Source organism: Barbatula barbatula (assembly GCF_947034865.1).
Source record: "Barbatula barbatula genome assembly, chromosome: 14".
Classification (NCBI taxonomy): domain Eukaryota; kingdom Metazoa; phylum Chordata; class Actinopteri; order Cypriniformes; family Nemacheilidae; genus Barbatula; species Barbatula barbatula.
The window spans coordinates 4,999,503-5,016,023 of NC_136777.1; the positions used below are offsets into that span (position 1 = coordinate 4,999,503).

At 38.7% G+C, this 16,521-nt stretch overlaps 1 protein-coding gene across 5 annotated transcripts; it reads right to left on the reverse strand.

The window, feature by feature from the left end:
* Nucleotides 1-659: 659 nt before the first annotated feature.
* Nucleotides 660-14,969, reverse strand: frmd6 (FERM domain containing 6). Of its 5 annotated transcripts, XM_079473021.1 has the most exons (16): nt 14,496-14,906; nt 8,262-8,345; nt 8,012-8,087; nt 7,837-7,927; nt 7,125-7,204; nt 6,964-7,040; nt 6,642-6,828; nt 5,892-6,047; nt 5,746-5,811; nt 5,583-5,651; nt 5,194-5,368; nt 4,379-4,687; nt 3,850-3,975; nt 3,413-3,504; nt 2,935-2,998; nt 660-2,791 (listed from the first exon to the last, which is right to left on the reverse strand). In XM_079473021.1, the coding sequence occupies exons 3-16, from the start codon at nt 8,075-8,077 to the stop codon at nt 2,733-2,735; spliced, it is 1,617 nt and encodes a 538-aa protein (XP_079329147.1). In that variant the 5' UTR covers nt 8,078-8,087; nt 8,262-8,345; nt 14,496-14,906; the 3' UTR covers nt 660-2,732. The 5 variants fall into 5 exon arrangements, 4 of the variants coding, with proteins under 4 accessions (XP_079329147.1, XP_079329146.1, XP_079329145.1 ...); XR_013787568.1 differs by having other exon boundaries at nt 2,935-3,026; nt 8,012-8,345; nt 14,496-14,969; XM_079473020.1 differs by having other exon boundaries at nt 8,012-8,345; nt 14,496-14,969.
* Between the last annotated feature and the right edge of the window lie 1,552 nt (nt 14,970-16,521).

Consider the following 16,521-nt stretch of genomic DNA (forward strand, 5'->3'; position numbering starts at 1 on the left):
ATAACATTTTCTATTGATATATATTTTTATATAATATAATTGCTAGACTGTGCTTCAGTGTCAGTTTATGCTACATTATATTGCTGTAATGAAATCTGTACAGAGAAAAGCCTGCAACAAATCAACAGAGACAAACTGTAATAAACTGTCAACAGTACTATTAGTCTATAAATACATTAAAAGATAAAATAATTAAATTTACTTTAATGATGTTTATCCTGAATAACCAATTTCAAGCTTTATAAATGGAAAAAACAAGAAAATAAAAAAATAAGGTTCAACCCTTGTGTTGTGATCAGATCTGAAAGACCCATTTCCAGAGTTTACAAACAACCTCAGCTATTTTTATGTATTCAAAAAATACTTTTTCTGACAAAAACTCAACAGCACCTTTTTCATAAATGTAATTTCAGACAAATTTTAATCATATATCCTACTTATGTTGCTTGCATTTGGCATTAAGTTAAATATTAAGTATTTGTACATAATCTTCATGAGGGTCCACTAGACCTGTGAACATTGCTTAGTAACAAAACCCCATATAAGTGTTAATTTTGGAATTGGATTCTCCGAATTTAATTTCAACCAACAAATCAAATATGAAAATCAAGTAGACCGCTACCTTTTTCAAAAAACAGACGAATCAATGCAAAAGAGTTACTTACAAATGAAGGTACCTTTTATTGCAAACATTTGAGGACTTTGGCACCTGCAAGGCACAGAATACATTTCAATGTGGGAACAGATTCATACGGGTCTTCAAACCATCAGGGAAAATCTCATTTCATTGTCACATAGGGAATTCCTTTCACAGAAAGGACAACATCTAGCTGCAAACAGTACATGGGGTCCATGTATGATTGGCTTTCATCTGCACACAGAACTGATTCATGAGACCAACATCACCATAAAATCTGATTTTAACTCCAAAAACACTCAAACTTTCCATCAATCATGTGGAGTGAAATATATTTTAAGACAGAATATAACTGACCAAAATGTGAAAATCAAGTTTTTTTTTAATCACTGCCGTTCCAAAGGGTGTTCGGGTAAAGAGAAGACAGTTTGTGGGGAATAAAAAGTTAATACTAGTGTTCACCATAAGTCCCACATACACATGAGCTTTTAAGTGCTGTTCCTCTAAAGACTTCCAAACAGCAAACCTGAAAAGAAAGAAGCTTGCATTTGGACAAAAAGTGGATTTCCATGTGATACAGTGCTCTGCACTAATCTACACTGAATCATCTATGCACATTATGCTCAAATAAGATATGCTTCATTAATATGTATTTCTACCTTCCTTTGAACCGTGTACACAACCTCATTTAGATGTAAAAAATGCATTGCTTAACCTTTACATAAGGTTTCTAATACTGTCTCCCATAACAGCTTAATACTGACAGGCAACACACCATAAAAATCCAAAGCAGTCATTCTTTACAAAACTTCATAAAGAAATAACTACGCTCCACACGCAAGTTCCAGTTGGAGAGAGTCTAAAGACGACAGTTCTGATGGAAAACAGTTTCTTTACCCTTGAGCAGCTCCAGTATTGGCGGTGTACAAAAGCCACACTGGCCTAAAATCCCATCGGCCGTTCCTCCAGTGCAGCGGCACGCCCCGTCTCTTGCCCTCTGATTATGATGCTTACATGATTCAGGTCCCACAATCCCCAAAAGCTCATTAGGTTTAATGTTATTCTTGGAGACAGGAGAGGGGTGTTTCCTTGGAATCGAGGGTGGATGGTTTAATGAATGGAGTTAACCGGAGTGATACTTTGAGAACCTGCGTAGTGTTTTAAGGCACTATGGGTTAGGGAAGCCAGCACCCACACACACACACACACATACACAGACAGACACAGACACATCTCTGTTCTGAATGCTTTGGTAAGGCAGCTGTTTCTTGATTTTAGTATTTTGGCATTAAGATGGTGCAGTTTCTCAGACACGAACGCACACGCTAATGACTTTTTAGGAATAGTTCAAGGAAACATGTAAATTCTGACATTATTTACTCACAACATGATTATTTGTCTTTCCAAGAGCTGCATGATTTTCTTTCTACCACAGAATGCAAAATCTGATTTAGAAGAATGCTCTTTCTACACAGTGGTATTGAATGGAGACCGGGGGAAAAGCTAAATTTTACGTGCATATCCAAATGCATGAAATACATTTTCGGCGAATAAATATAAGATTTTCAGTCTATTTTCACACAAAGCTATCATATGACTTCAAAAGATTTAGCACAGAAATCATATGAACCACTGACAGCCCTTGTCAACAGCTACACTACATAAAAACACTAAATAGCTTACGGCTGGAAGAAAATCATTTTCAATCGATTTCAAATGACATGAGAGCGAGTAAATGATGACACAACTTTCATTTTTGGAGAACTACTCTTGCAACAATAGCATCCCGTTATTCTTGATTTGTTCTGGGGCTCTTTTTAATCCTCTGCATCACACCACAAACTCTGGCTCTGCTTCACTGTTCATGTGCCCTACAGTCAGATCCTCCCTGTCAAGATCCAGAGAGAAATACTTGCTGGTTCTCTTGATGCCGAACACGTGCTGGTTATTCCGGATACCAGCACACTGGTCTGCAAGTCCTTGGTACCTGCAGCCGTCTTCCCCCAGGTCCGGTTCGCAGCCGAACGTATAACTGTGTGCGGTGTCCTGACAAAGCTCCGCCCACTCCTGACAGTTCCTCTGGAAGAGACGAACATCATCCAGTGACTGGCTGTGTCGATCTGTGGAGCTCTCCCCCTTCCTGCCCATCGCCGTCTGATGAAACACAAATAGAAATACACAGAATTCAGCACGCATGAAACTAACAAGCTGCAGTAAACAAACACGCAACTGTACACAGACTACACTAACTCTCCACTAACCCTAAAATCTCTGAGAGCGGTTAGCTGTACACTCACATGAGTTCACAGATGAGAAACGACAATGCTGTTGGGTGTAGGGTAAGGCTGCCCTAAACAAATACTGTTAAGAGGAAGTGGGGTTACCAGCACTGTTAAAAGAGATTACAGCATTACTGAACAGTAGAATGAAACAGCTCAAAATTCAGATCGATGTCCTGCATCACATCACGGTAGAAAAGCCCTTTAACATCCCTTGGTTAAAGGGATAGTTCACCCCAAAATTACAATTCTGTCATAATTTACTCACAATCATGCCATTTCAAATCGCTGCGCAAACAGCATTGGCCCCCAATGTCTTACATTGTACGGACACAAAACCACTTTCTCAAAATAGCGTTTTGAGGGACATGACGGTTAATAAATGATGACTTTTTGGGGGTTTGAATTAACAGCTGTTGGAAACCATACAAACGTGTTTGTTTGTGTTATGTTGGTGTTTAGGTGCCAGCTGCTTGTGTATGCACGTGTGTGTCACCTGGGGGAGACATTCGATGCTCTGGCCTCTCATTCGCACAACTGTCTCTGATGAGCTGGATGTGGAGGAAATTACTTCCTTCACCACTAACCCTGAACACAAATATAAAACACACATGAGCCGCAGTCACAAAGCATTCATTTTCCAAATAACTTACATTACTAACACTACAGTGTTTATTTATTTATTCACATTAGCATACTTTTTCAGATGCTATGGTGATAGAAGAAAGAAGTCGCATTCCAAATTCACATTAAATGACGTTGAGATAAACTGCCGTTTTTGAGCACTGTGTATTCATATCCCAAATGCAAGCACTTCAATCATTTGTCATTTGTGATATCGTTGTGGAGATAAAGGATGGGATCAGGAGTTTCGCCATGAGTGTATATTAGCATTAGCTAAATTTGTGCAAATGACTGTTTGCTTATACATACCAGAGCAGCCGTTGTTCTGTGCTAATGTCAGCATTTCTTCTGTGATGTGGATACACAGCTCCTGGTTAAGATCCAAGTCATCAAGATCTTCACAGCTTTTCGGATCATCAACCAACATCTCAATCTCTAACAAAACACAAACGTGAACAGACATTCAGAGCTAAGAGCTAAAGTTTCAACTCCTCAAAAAGTCTCCATATGCATGTGTCTTCTATACAGAAACCTTAGATGTCCAGATTTGCTGTTTTTCATGAAATAGAAAAAACACTGTACTTTTTAAATGATTAAATATGTAATACTTCTCATTTTCAAAAGCCAGTGACAAACATAAAGTGTGACTAATAATAACGATTCATGGCAAATTTTTTAAACAAAATATGGAAATACAAGTTTCAGAAGGACATCAGCGAAAATACAGATTTGCCTCTAGATGCATCTACATACTGTCTTTAGAGCTGGTCTAGACTTATCGACAACTCTTAATACTACAAACATAAACACAAAGCTTGCATTTACTAATGTGTCATACCATCTTCATCCAAGCAGTGCTCCTTGCTGCTGCTCTCGATACCGGACGTGTGTGTGCTGGCGTGGCTGGTGTTGGAGGACGAGTGCGTTCTCAGTGGTCTGTGGGGTGTGTTTGTAGGAGTACGAAAACTATCTGTGTCGACACCAGATGTACGGGAGCTGCCGTGACTCGTGCTGGAGTGTCGTGAAAAGGGATTGGGACGTGATGTGCTGCCCACGCTGCTGCCGCTGGCCCGTGAACGCTGGTCCAGATGATCCATGTCCACCTCCAGAGCATCACTGATGTATGACTCCCTGTACTGCTTCTTTTCTGAATACGCACACACAGTTTCATGTCTCTCACATTAACTTCATTCAAATTGTCAGTGTACTGCAGACAAATATTTTTGAAAAACCATGGTCCCGTAGACAGCACACCAACATATCACACAAAAGTATTACGAGGCTCAGCTATAGGTCACTGACTGATCCTGTTTCCCATCACATCTACTGCTGTTTCCGGTCTCTATTCTATACTTCCTGTCTACTTCCTTCGAGTAACGTCTAATACATTGTATATTTGATCAGCTGCCCTAGTTTCATGTCTCTTGGATCACTATCCTTAGAAGATAAATGTAATTCAAGTCAATACTTCCTGCGGATTTATTTATTGGTATCCCCAAAATATTAACATTCTTTTTAACCCAGTGCTTTTTAATCTTTCAATAACGACAACAATTCTATGATCACAAACATATCTGCCGCTTGACTGATAATGTATCAATACATCAGACTTAACAGAGGTGATAGCTTTTCCAACTTTTCTTTTCAAGATACCTTCATTTTCCTCCAGACGTCGAACCTGTTTCAGCACAGGTTGTAGGTTCATGAACAGTCTGTGGCTGTTGCTGAGCAGCTGTAGGAGGTGCCGTGACCTCAGAGGACAGCCTGTGTAATAGATGAGCTTCCTCGCGGAGGGCAAACCATCAGGAAGAATCTCAAACCTCTTTCCCTAGAAAGAAAATAAGTAAAAGCTGCATGTCAGGTTAGGAGCATCAGGTGGTGCGAGTTATGAAATGTTATTCTTCATAAATAAAGAAGTTTGTTTTATGTAGAGATAAAGAACTGTATTTTAAACAATTCTGTAACACATTCAGGTGTGTAAAGCAGGTTTCATATTTTAGCATGTATAAACTGAATGTTAAAAAGTATTTCATTATACTGACCACGAACACCAACTTTCCCACGTTGGTCCAGGGGAAGTCATACAAGAGCTGCCTGACAGTTCCCACATTCTGAACAAACAAACAGAAATGACCACATCAAAGAAATGCATAACATCAAGATCAAAGACAGCTGTATAACTTCACTTAAAAACCAAAAACATACCTGAAAAACCTGAATTCCACGTAAGGTGAGTCCCAAAGTTAAAGAGGCTTCCAGTTCCTTTTTATCCTGCCGAAATAACAATTCACATTATGCAAAAAATCTGAACACTCGCACATACACAAGAAGAATCAGAGCCCCCCACAAACCTTGTAAAGACGATAATAATGAACAGCCACGTCGTCCAGAAGCGCTGCTTCTTTAATGTACTTCAGCTGGGCTTCTGATGCATTGAGAGCGAACTGCTCTTTGTGCATGTTTGGAATATGACGGAGAATATAGTCACATCCTCTTTTCGCAATCACCTAGAATTTTTTTTTAAATAAAGACAGGGCTTTTAATTATTATTTAAAGGAGCAACGTAGATCTTTTGGCAACATCTAGAGGTGAGATTGTGAATTGCAACCAAACGACTCACTCCACCCCTCCCCTCCCTTTCGAAGCACTATGGCAGGACAAACATGTCACGTTTTCGCTTCTTTGCCGAAGGAGATATGATTATTTACAGCATAACATTTTCCAAACTTGTTTCTTTAAAGAACTATCAGATGTTTTTTTGCAATACGACTGCAGTGAAACATCCTGCAGCAATAGGACCGTTTCAGCCCATTTGTTCCCAGCTGACAGCACATCTCTGGATTCGTTTAGCTAATGCACCCAGATTTTCTATAAGAGCTCTTCACTGTTTTTAAGCTCAATCCACTAAATGCACTGATGTATGAAGTTTCTTCTTGTGAAAGACGCTGTTCAGTGTTGCTGAAATATTTCGGGACGGCACAGTGTGACCCATAAACCTCCCTCGCAGAGGGTGGTCAGAGAGATCGCAAGCATTTTACAGGCCTGATCAGCATAATGAGTCATCAGAGAGCGCTTTAATGGGGGATGCTGTGCAGACTCACCCAAGAGGGAAAATAAGCTTCCGGCTGGAAATAGGAACCAAAGTGTTTGTTGCGTTTGAAGTTCCCCAGGTCGGCCTGCAGCGCGGATGCAGCAAGCAGGAAATAAGCCTCCTCTCTCTGGATGCACTGAGACTGTAGGACCTGCTTCCGCAAATGCCAATAGTAATAATAGCGTGCCACGCGATCACTAAAATACAGACAGAAATAAAAAGACAGAAAATGATTAAGATTGAGAACATGTCATTCATTATCTGCAGTGTGGTTTAATTGTTTGTGTGTATGTATTGCATTAGTGTATCGGAGATAAAGTATAAGATCTCACCTAATAAGTCTGCCATTTTCCACATAATACTGTGCTCTAAAGTGAACAATCATAGGAGGCCCAAATTGATCAATTCCCTACAGTGGAAACACAAACATTTGTCAAAATTAAATTGATCAGGTTCCCTAAAATATCTGATAAATGCTCTGCATGAGTGATACCTTGCTAGCCTCGCGTTTCCATTCTTTTGGGCAATATTTAGACAGTTTTTGTCCCAGTTCCATGTATATGTGTTCATTATCTGTGAGGAAAAGAACAATTAAAATACACTTTAGATTTTATCAAAGCATTTATAAAAACGTTTTTATGCCGATTTAAATACCATATGTGACCCTGGACCACAAAAGCATTAGGATTGGACAGAATTTGGTTGAGTTACAACTATTTGAAAACCTGGAATCTGAGGGTGCAAAAAATCTAAATATAGAGAAAATCAAAAGTCGTCCATCAGAGAACCCGTACCAGGCTGTTGCTAAGAAGGTTTTTTTTACACTCTGCTGTTATGACGTTGTGGAGAGTAGATCTTTACATAGATACCAAACTTTAGTGGGTAAATCCCACAGAGTGGGCAGCAGCGAAATTTGTAGGCGTGTCTCCGGCCATTTTTGTTTGTGATTTTGCTGCATCCTCTCACAAAAATAAAGTTTACATTTTTTTACGGTAGGAAATTTACAAAATATCTTCATAGAACATGATCTTTACTTAATATCCTAATGATTTTTGGCATAAAAGAAAAATAGATAATTTTGACTCGTACAACTTATTGTTGGCTTTTGCTACAAATATACTTGTGCTACTTATGACAGATTTTGTGATTCAGGTTAACATTTAAGAAATATAAGGCTGTTAAAGGTGTGTGTTTTTGTGACTTACTCTGAATAACACTTAGACCAAACAGATGACAGTCCTTCAACCGGAGCAGATCACACACCTGCACCAACAACTCCTGACACACAGTCTTTACCTGAAAGAGACAAATGAGACACATATAAAAGAGAAATACAACAAGTGTGTCCAAGATTGAGACTAAATGTAACAGTTTACTCACACTGACAATGACGTTGAGCGTTTCATCATTCGGGAGGAACACGCAAACACAGCGACGGTCCTGCATCGTCTTGTTACTGTGGAAAGTCAGTTTGTTCATGTTTGAGAGGCTGCAGCCTGTGGATTTCTGCCCCTCACTGGAGCTCCGCCCCTGAGCACCTCCCACTTATGATGGGATCAGATAACTCAGACACACATACATAAACACACACAGACGATCTCCCTCTGTGACCAGAGAAACTCAAGCTCACCCACGACAGTTTCAAAGCAACAGTTTCTCTTGGATGGACACACACTCAAAGCACACAAACACACAGGAGTCCCGATGTCAAACTCTGAAAGAGACAAAAAGACATAAAATACACAATTATTACAAGACGTGGTTTAAACTCTGCTTTTGAAAAAAATGAAACGTAAAATAAGTTTGTTGTTTCGGCAAGAATGCGTCTGAAGAACAGTCCAGATAGCATGAAGTGATTACATTTATTACCTCAGAAAAAGACAGCAACAAGACCAGAAGAGGAACTCAAAAACAGCTGTATTTAATAATAGTTTTCTAAGCAACAATGCATAAGGGGCATTTTACAGCCTGGAGTGGATTTGTTTTCAAAAAACAGTTACCACCACAAAATATTATGTTCATGTGTGTTCATAAAATGTTATTTTTTGTTAAAAACCATTACGTGTCATCCTTCTAAAATTAGATTTAAACAGGAACAGAACATTGCTATGCAACAAAAACAAAGATTATAAATGGGTGTTGCACTGTGAGATCCACAGTGAACCAACCACAGCAATTGACCAATCAGTAAAGACCACAACAATCTGTTTTATAATTGTGAAGCAGATTCAGAAAATGAGAAAAGATTGCAGGACACAAGCAAGACATGATGCATACTTGATACAACACTCACTATTACAATTTTTTTATGTTGTTACAAACATGGAGATATTGAAACTGTTAAACAGAGAGAGAGAGAGAGTGAGAGAGAGAGAGATTTGCGTACTCGTGCTCACAGAAACAACATGGGTCAATGGATCACTAAGTTTTTCAACTGTAAAAAAAAAGCGTTATAAAGAGTCTTTTTTAACTGAAGGCTTAAATCTGCATCAGTGTATAAGTGCGGGATAAAAAAACCATAAAAATAATATTATTTAATTTATATGGGAAACGCCTTAACTTATTTAACTAAATATTTGAAATATAAAAAAAATTAAGAAAAATATATGTTCTTTTCTTATACTGAAATATTTAAATATCAAATATTACATAGTTAGTAGAGTTGGTTGGGGAAGAGTAATAAGACGCAATTCCTTAATACATTTTTCTGAAGTTTCTGAATTTCAAGAAAGGTGTGCATACTATTTATGCATCCAATCATATTTGGAGATTTAATAATAGACCTAATTAAAAGTATGTACAGTATTCAATGTAAACACATTACATTTATTAAGAACAGCTCACATTATTTTATTTAAAGATAATTTGACAATGGTTATATTTTGAATGGTAACAAATCATAAAATTAGTTGTGAATGGTAAATCAAAATGGGTGTGACTGGAAATGTTATCATCGCAATACTGAAATATTATAATTTAAGTAATCTGTGTTTCCACACCCACTTGACGGTCTTCAAAAGCGCACACAAGCTTTTACTAGGGATCCACAGTAACCGATATTGGGCCCGATACTAAGCTCGTTCTTAAAATGCATCGATAGCAAAGACCGATGCCCCATGTGACATAATTGACAGAAATTTGTTGTGAAATTTGCTTTGAAAGTTTGTGAAAAGCACATGAAATCTTTTAATAATGTGAAGTTCTATTGTTTTAGTCTTACTGTGTTAAAAGGTAAAGGCATCGGTATCGGTGAGTACCAGAAAAAAAAGTATCGGTACTCGTACTCTGCATTTAAAAATGGTATCGGTGCATCCCTATTGCTAACGTTTCCTTATAATAAACTAACCCTGGAATATAACCTGCTCCAGAGCAGGTTACCTTCAGAGAGTGAGTTGCTATGGCTACTTAAATACCCAGAGGTTACCTCTGTTTTTGGAACCGAAAGTTGAGGTTATCAGCTAACTAACCCTTAAGCTTTGCCGGGTATATCACATAACCAGCTTTCTGGAATACCCCCTAGGAATAATAATCTATTATGGCACAATACAACACAAACATTTTTACTTTTGATGCTTTTCTTTTTTGGGAACTTAATAGAACAAAATCAGCCTCACTTCTTTCTATAAAAAGAACCAGCTATTAGATTAATGCGCCACTTCACATACACAATACTCTTAAAATAAATAAAATAATACACATCCAAGTATTTTTTTTTACAAACATGGCAGATATAATGCATAAATGACGACAAGAGAAAGAGTAGGAAATTTTGCCACAGTCAGGAGAATTCCACCCAACATCTGCTTCTCATTCCAACAATGAAGGCCTTTGATTCTCTCTCACAAACACATGCTGCTCCACATGTACTACACATGCATAATGTTAATACATTAGATGGCAATGACGTCTTGGCTTTTCATGTTTTGTATTTAATGAGGGCTTGACCCGTAACATTTTTAAAAAGAAACCTACACATTAAGTAGTTCAAGAAAAATAGGCAGCCAACTCGAAAGGGTCTCAAAAACTACTCGAAAATCATTTCAATCCACGAAGTGAGGCCATTTTAAACTGGCAGTGCTGTATACGGCAGGATGAAACCAGCAGTGGAGGTGGTTTCATGAGTCCCTGTTTGACGTTATGCATGACATTCCTTTGTTGGAAAGACGGAGAGACACTTTCTGGATTATTCATTGAGACGAATAAACATCTGTACGCAGACACAGCAACAGACTGTTATGATTTGATACAATATCTTGGTGACAGCTGTAACATCTTGCCTACAGGGATTTAATCTAATGTTTCTTAGATTTTTGTTAAGGTGCTGGGGTTTGTTTTTACTGCCTTATAACTTTGCAGCGAGATTTTACTTCCCTACAGAGACATCTAGAGACCACGTAGACAACAAAAGCTTCCAGAAATGTAGAAAGAGTGGAGAGAGAGATGTCACGACTCACGATTTATCAAGAGAAGAAACAAGTAGCAGCGAAGAAAGAGAAGCAAGGAAATGCCACTGATAGGTGGAATATGCATGCCCAAACATGCTTTAGTCATTTAATGTGATTCTCAACTGAGGCTGCACATGAACCCTTTCATGTTGCTGATTCTGTCCATTGGAAATCATCTTTACACCTGCTAATAGAATCCATATAATATTAGAGTCCTCATCTACAGCTATAAAGATTATATACTAGCAAAAATTGCCAAGATGATTTTGCACAGTTAACTCTAAGGGTGTTAAGGAACATTATAATGAAAACATTGTAAAGGAACATTATAATGAAAACATTGTAACGACACAAATCAAAGATGATGTCAGAGGTTTAAATAACAAGGTAACACACAGAACTAGGCCTACATGCACATCAAAGGAACAGGTTTACATACACACAACAGATTAAACAAGTATAAGCTTACTACTAACGTGAGCTAAGCTTTGAAATGAATCCATCCGTACAACTCCTACAATGCCACCGAGACAGCCAATCAGAGAGCAGGATATCTTTTCAAGGTAAAAAGGTGCAACAAAACCCGTCTGGTTAAAGATACGGTTTCATCGACCACGCAACGGAATTACGAAGAGCAAGATCACATCACGCTGGCAAAAATAATTTAAGTTTGAATACATTCAATTATATTACATTTGTCTTCAAATTTTATTCAAACGAAAAAAGGTTGATCACTTAAAGGGACAGTTCACCCAAAAATAAAAATACTGTCATCTGTATAAATGTCTTTGTTCTGATGAACCCACAGTGAGATTTTTGAAGAATGCTTGTAAGAGTTCTTGGTCACCATTGACTACCATAGTAGGACAAATTAAAATGACAGTCAAAGGTGCCCCAGAACTGTTTGCTTTCCTACATTCTCCCAAATATCTCCTTTAGTGTTCAACAGAACAAACACATTTAAAAGCAATTGTTCTTATAATGATAGTCAATGGTGGCCAAGAACTGCTTGGTTTCAAGCATTCTTCAAAATAACTTTCGGTTTTCATCACAACCAGTAAATATTGACAGATTTGAAGCTTAGTTACTAAAGACAGAATTTTCATTTTCTGTCCAAGCTGTCCCTTTAATGAGGGTCAGAAGTGGTCGAACTATCCTTTGTTTTTAGCAGACACTTTTCATTGAAAAGAACATGAAAAATGCTAGCAGACAGGTTTAAACTCACTGGAGAAATACCTTAGATTCATTACAATAGGTTCAGTGTCTTCCTCAAGGGCACTTCTTTGCATCCAGATGATTCAACATTTTACCTTTGTTGTGTTAACAGCCTGGATACTTAATCATTAAACACTTGTATAAGGAGACACTTCCGAGTCAAGGTAATTTAATGCTCCAAAATCACTTCAAGACACAGCTATACAATACACACATTTGGACATGTAAGCCCAGAAATGTTATAGCATCTAAGGAAAAATCACTTGTGAGCATCTATTCTAGCTGCCCTTAAGGCGACAGTGGTTTGCCAAACACACCCACATATACACATGCGCACACAAATGAAGGGCAGCTTGGTAAAGAAAACATCCTGGGGTTAAAAAAAAGGAAGGGAAACAAAGCAGGCACAAAATGCTTCCTGGTACCACAAACAAGAACACAAACACACAAAGCACATTTAACACTATCCAATACAAAACTAGACCTCATCATTCTTCACCTCAGGACAGGGAACAATATGACAACACTCACACAGGATGTGACTACATGCAGACATAGGCAAGCCCGTATTCAAGCAAACACATGACATCCATGACGCCGTATCGAGGTTATCTGATACTAACAGCTATGAGAATGAAACCCTAAACTGAGCAAAATCACAATAAATAGCTTGTGTTGCCTACTTTTGGTTTAGATTTACAGGCTGTTTAAAACACTTTTGACCTGATGATGCCACAACAAACTCAACATCATACATCATCACGGCTAGAAAAACACATTTACAAGGGCAATACAATTTAACATCCCCCTTTCGGATACCTAAATACCAACCCTCCAATGTGTTAAACACATTAAATTATTTAGTTCTTAAAGAAAATCTATGTAATTCTAGACAGGATAAATGTGAGAGCTTTACCCGCGGGTCAGTATAGAGTTTCACAGCACTAATATTAAACCCGCCCTGACCACAAAAAGGAAATAGTGAACATTCTTGAATCTTGAAGAGGAGAGAGAGAAGGAGACAGAGACAATAATGACTATTTTCCAATTTGTGTTGTGGTCTGATGCAGATGATGAGTCAAATGTTTTGTTGAGACTCAGATTACTTCCTGTTTATCTGGGGTCCCAGAGACCCCTACGCTTGACATGTAAACAAATATTAGTTAAGAGTAATGTTTTTTTTCAAAAACAATTACATTGGTAATGTATGTTCCTGACCTAGTAAACGTTAGCAAGCCCATATTTTTAAGCTTTGATTTTCTGTTTTACCACAAAACATGCTTGCGCTATTTCTGTTTTGGGTCACTTTGATCCCAGGGAGAACACATTGTTAAAAAATTACAATAATAAAACAACATACAAATGAAAACAAGCAAAAGTGTACAGCTACTGTGCGGAAAATAAGTCTAATTTATATCTTACACCAACATTGTTTTCCTTGTGGACACCCCAAATATAAATAATGTCTTTAAACACATTCCTTTTTTAAATGAATAGCATACACTGAACTTTTAAAACTTTGTTTGGCATAACCACAGTGGTCAGAAATGTTGCTTGGGTGGGCAGTTGAGTTTTGAAGCCCAGCCAGTATGTCTCCGTACTGCAGACCTTACTTTGGACAGACCCCATATAACCCCGGGGTTATGTAGGCCATTTAGCTTGCTGGGTGCTATAAACCAACCAAAGTACCATCACATTACTCCAGAAATAGCCGGGGAATGTCAAAGTATGTCCTAAATGCAGGGTTGTGAACTTAAACAAGGATGTACGCACTAAAAACGCACACAAGCCCCATAGTGACCATCTTCTCCCGACACTCGTTTTATTATGTGTTTTTGTAAAATAACTGTAAAACCCCAACGGGGACAGTTTGCGAATTCCTTCAATTAATTTTTATTACAGTTTTGAGGAAAGTGGTGTTCGTAGATGTCTTTTAACTTACTGTGTTATGCTTGTTACACTAACGTTAGTTGTATTAAACAAATTAGGCATTTTTGCAACACAGCCAAATGCAACAGACCCTTGTGTGGTTTTGCGAAAAAGCTCCATCCTCTCTTTCGCCCGTTTTTGTGGATGCGTGTTTCTGCGGGCCGCCGCTGCCACGTAGAATAAGTTGTTTGAGAAATGCAAGGAGTCCAAACCCTCTCTTAACCCAGTGGCCACTGTATTGAAGGAAAAAAATGAGTTATACCGATGAAACCTACCTTCTTGGTCCTGAAGTATTCCCAAACACGCATCCCATGTAACTCCTGCTTTGAATCTTTCTCCGTGCTCGCCAGTCTAGCACAAAATCCCGAGCCGCGGACTCAACCCCATCGGGCTCCCCAAAACTCACAAACCACTATACATGTGGAGGGAATTTCCCAAGCTTGTGTAGGAGGGGTGACAAAAAGCAAAGGAATGGACCGGAAACACGTCTGCTAAACTGTACCGCTTTTCCTGAATTTTTTTAAACGCGCCGCATCGACTGCGCTGTATTTGTGCATTCGATGTGTTTACATTTATCCAAGCGTATACGTAAGTGTACACCCCCCTGAAGCTGACGTTGGTAGTGTCCACGGCTGCCCAACATGCCTTCACCTCAATCCCGCAGAAGAAATGACGAATCCTAGTACAACTGCGAGGACTTAGCTTATGAATATTAATTAGTTCGTGGATACGTTGCTTGGTAACCTTCTAAATTGATATTCTTGAGCCGAGCTTTTCACGCGATTGGATTCGGCCGGTGGGTACCTCCTATTGCTGGCAGCCAATCGGGTAGGCGTATTTAATCGAACGTCACTATACGTAATAAATATTCATAATTAATCCTTTTCCGTAGTAGGATCGGGGAAAAGTACCGTAGTGGGAATCGGGAATGCTGAGCGCGAGAGGAGGATGTTTGCGCAAGTAGCGGGAATTGGGTACGCGGTGATCGAGGGCGAGAACGGACCGGTTTCGTCTGTATTGCCAAATCATGATTCGGTCGTTGTTGTATTGCACACGGTTTTGTCATGCTTTAATTGTTTCCCAACTTTACATCACTTTGTTTCCATTGCAATTTTTTTATTTTTTATTTTATGTTTGAGATCGCAGTGGGTCACAACGTTTTTGACTTGAGGACCCCTTGGAAGTTTATTGAGACCCTCTTGTGGGCCGCGGCTCCCTGGTTGATGAACACTGATTGTGACCATGATTAACAGGTTTTGGCATTAAAAAATGCATGTTTTGTCCGGAGGGATTTGGGTTAGTATTAAGTGTTCAGGTTAAAATTGCAGGGTTTTAATGTTTACAGCGTTAATACCTCACTTGGGAAAGTAGAAAAGAAAGAACAAATGGAGATGGTTTCAGGTCATGACCTTGTGTGAAATTCACGAGGGCGTGAGAATACACAAACTCACTGCTGAGTGTGTTTGTCTTCATTTGAGCTTTGAGGGTCCAAACATGTTGCATGAGATTCCTCGTAATGAGTCCTTAAAGTTAACACATTTATAAGTGTTCTGCTCTCAGATGGCTGACAAAACGTGCAATGAAACAGACAGATTGTTTGTTTTGTTGTTAATCTGGAATTCATCTGGCAGAATTCATTTTTGTAAAAGTGCCTACTACTTTCTGAAGAAAAGTGTATGTTATTCGACCTGCTTAAACAGCTTTAGGGGTGTCACTGGGGTGTCACTCAGAACAAAGAAATGTAAACAGATTTGGAACAACTTGAGTATGTGTAAATGAAGACAGAATTGTATTTTTGGGTGAACTGTTCCTTTAAGAGTTTGCTTGGCATGTTGGGAAACACAGGGTTAATGGGGTTTTCAGGTGTGTGGTGTTTATCTGATTGGGAGTAATGTTGCTATTTGTGTTGCGGATGAGGATTTGAGTAAATATTTGACCCTGTTTGGGTTTCTGTGTGCAGTCTGGAGTTCAGCGACATGGCAAAAGAGTGAAAGCATCATATTTGGTTTCGCTCAAAGCCCACAGTAGTCATACAAAATAAAGTACTGCATCACATTTCCTGCAAATATAAGATTTATTCAGGGATTTCTATTGTGTGCTATTCTTAAGTCTAACTTGTTGCTGTAGATTAAAGAGATTGTGCTTCTGTAAAACACAAAACAACTGTTATTGGTGTGTTGCTCTAAACCTGCAACAGATGCCTTTCGACTGTAAGAGTAAAGCTGTGTACATTATGTGTGACCTGAATTCCTGTGTGTTTGTGTCATCCCGGATGAACTGGATTAAACCAGGTTTCTCATT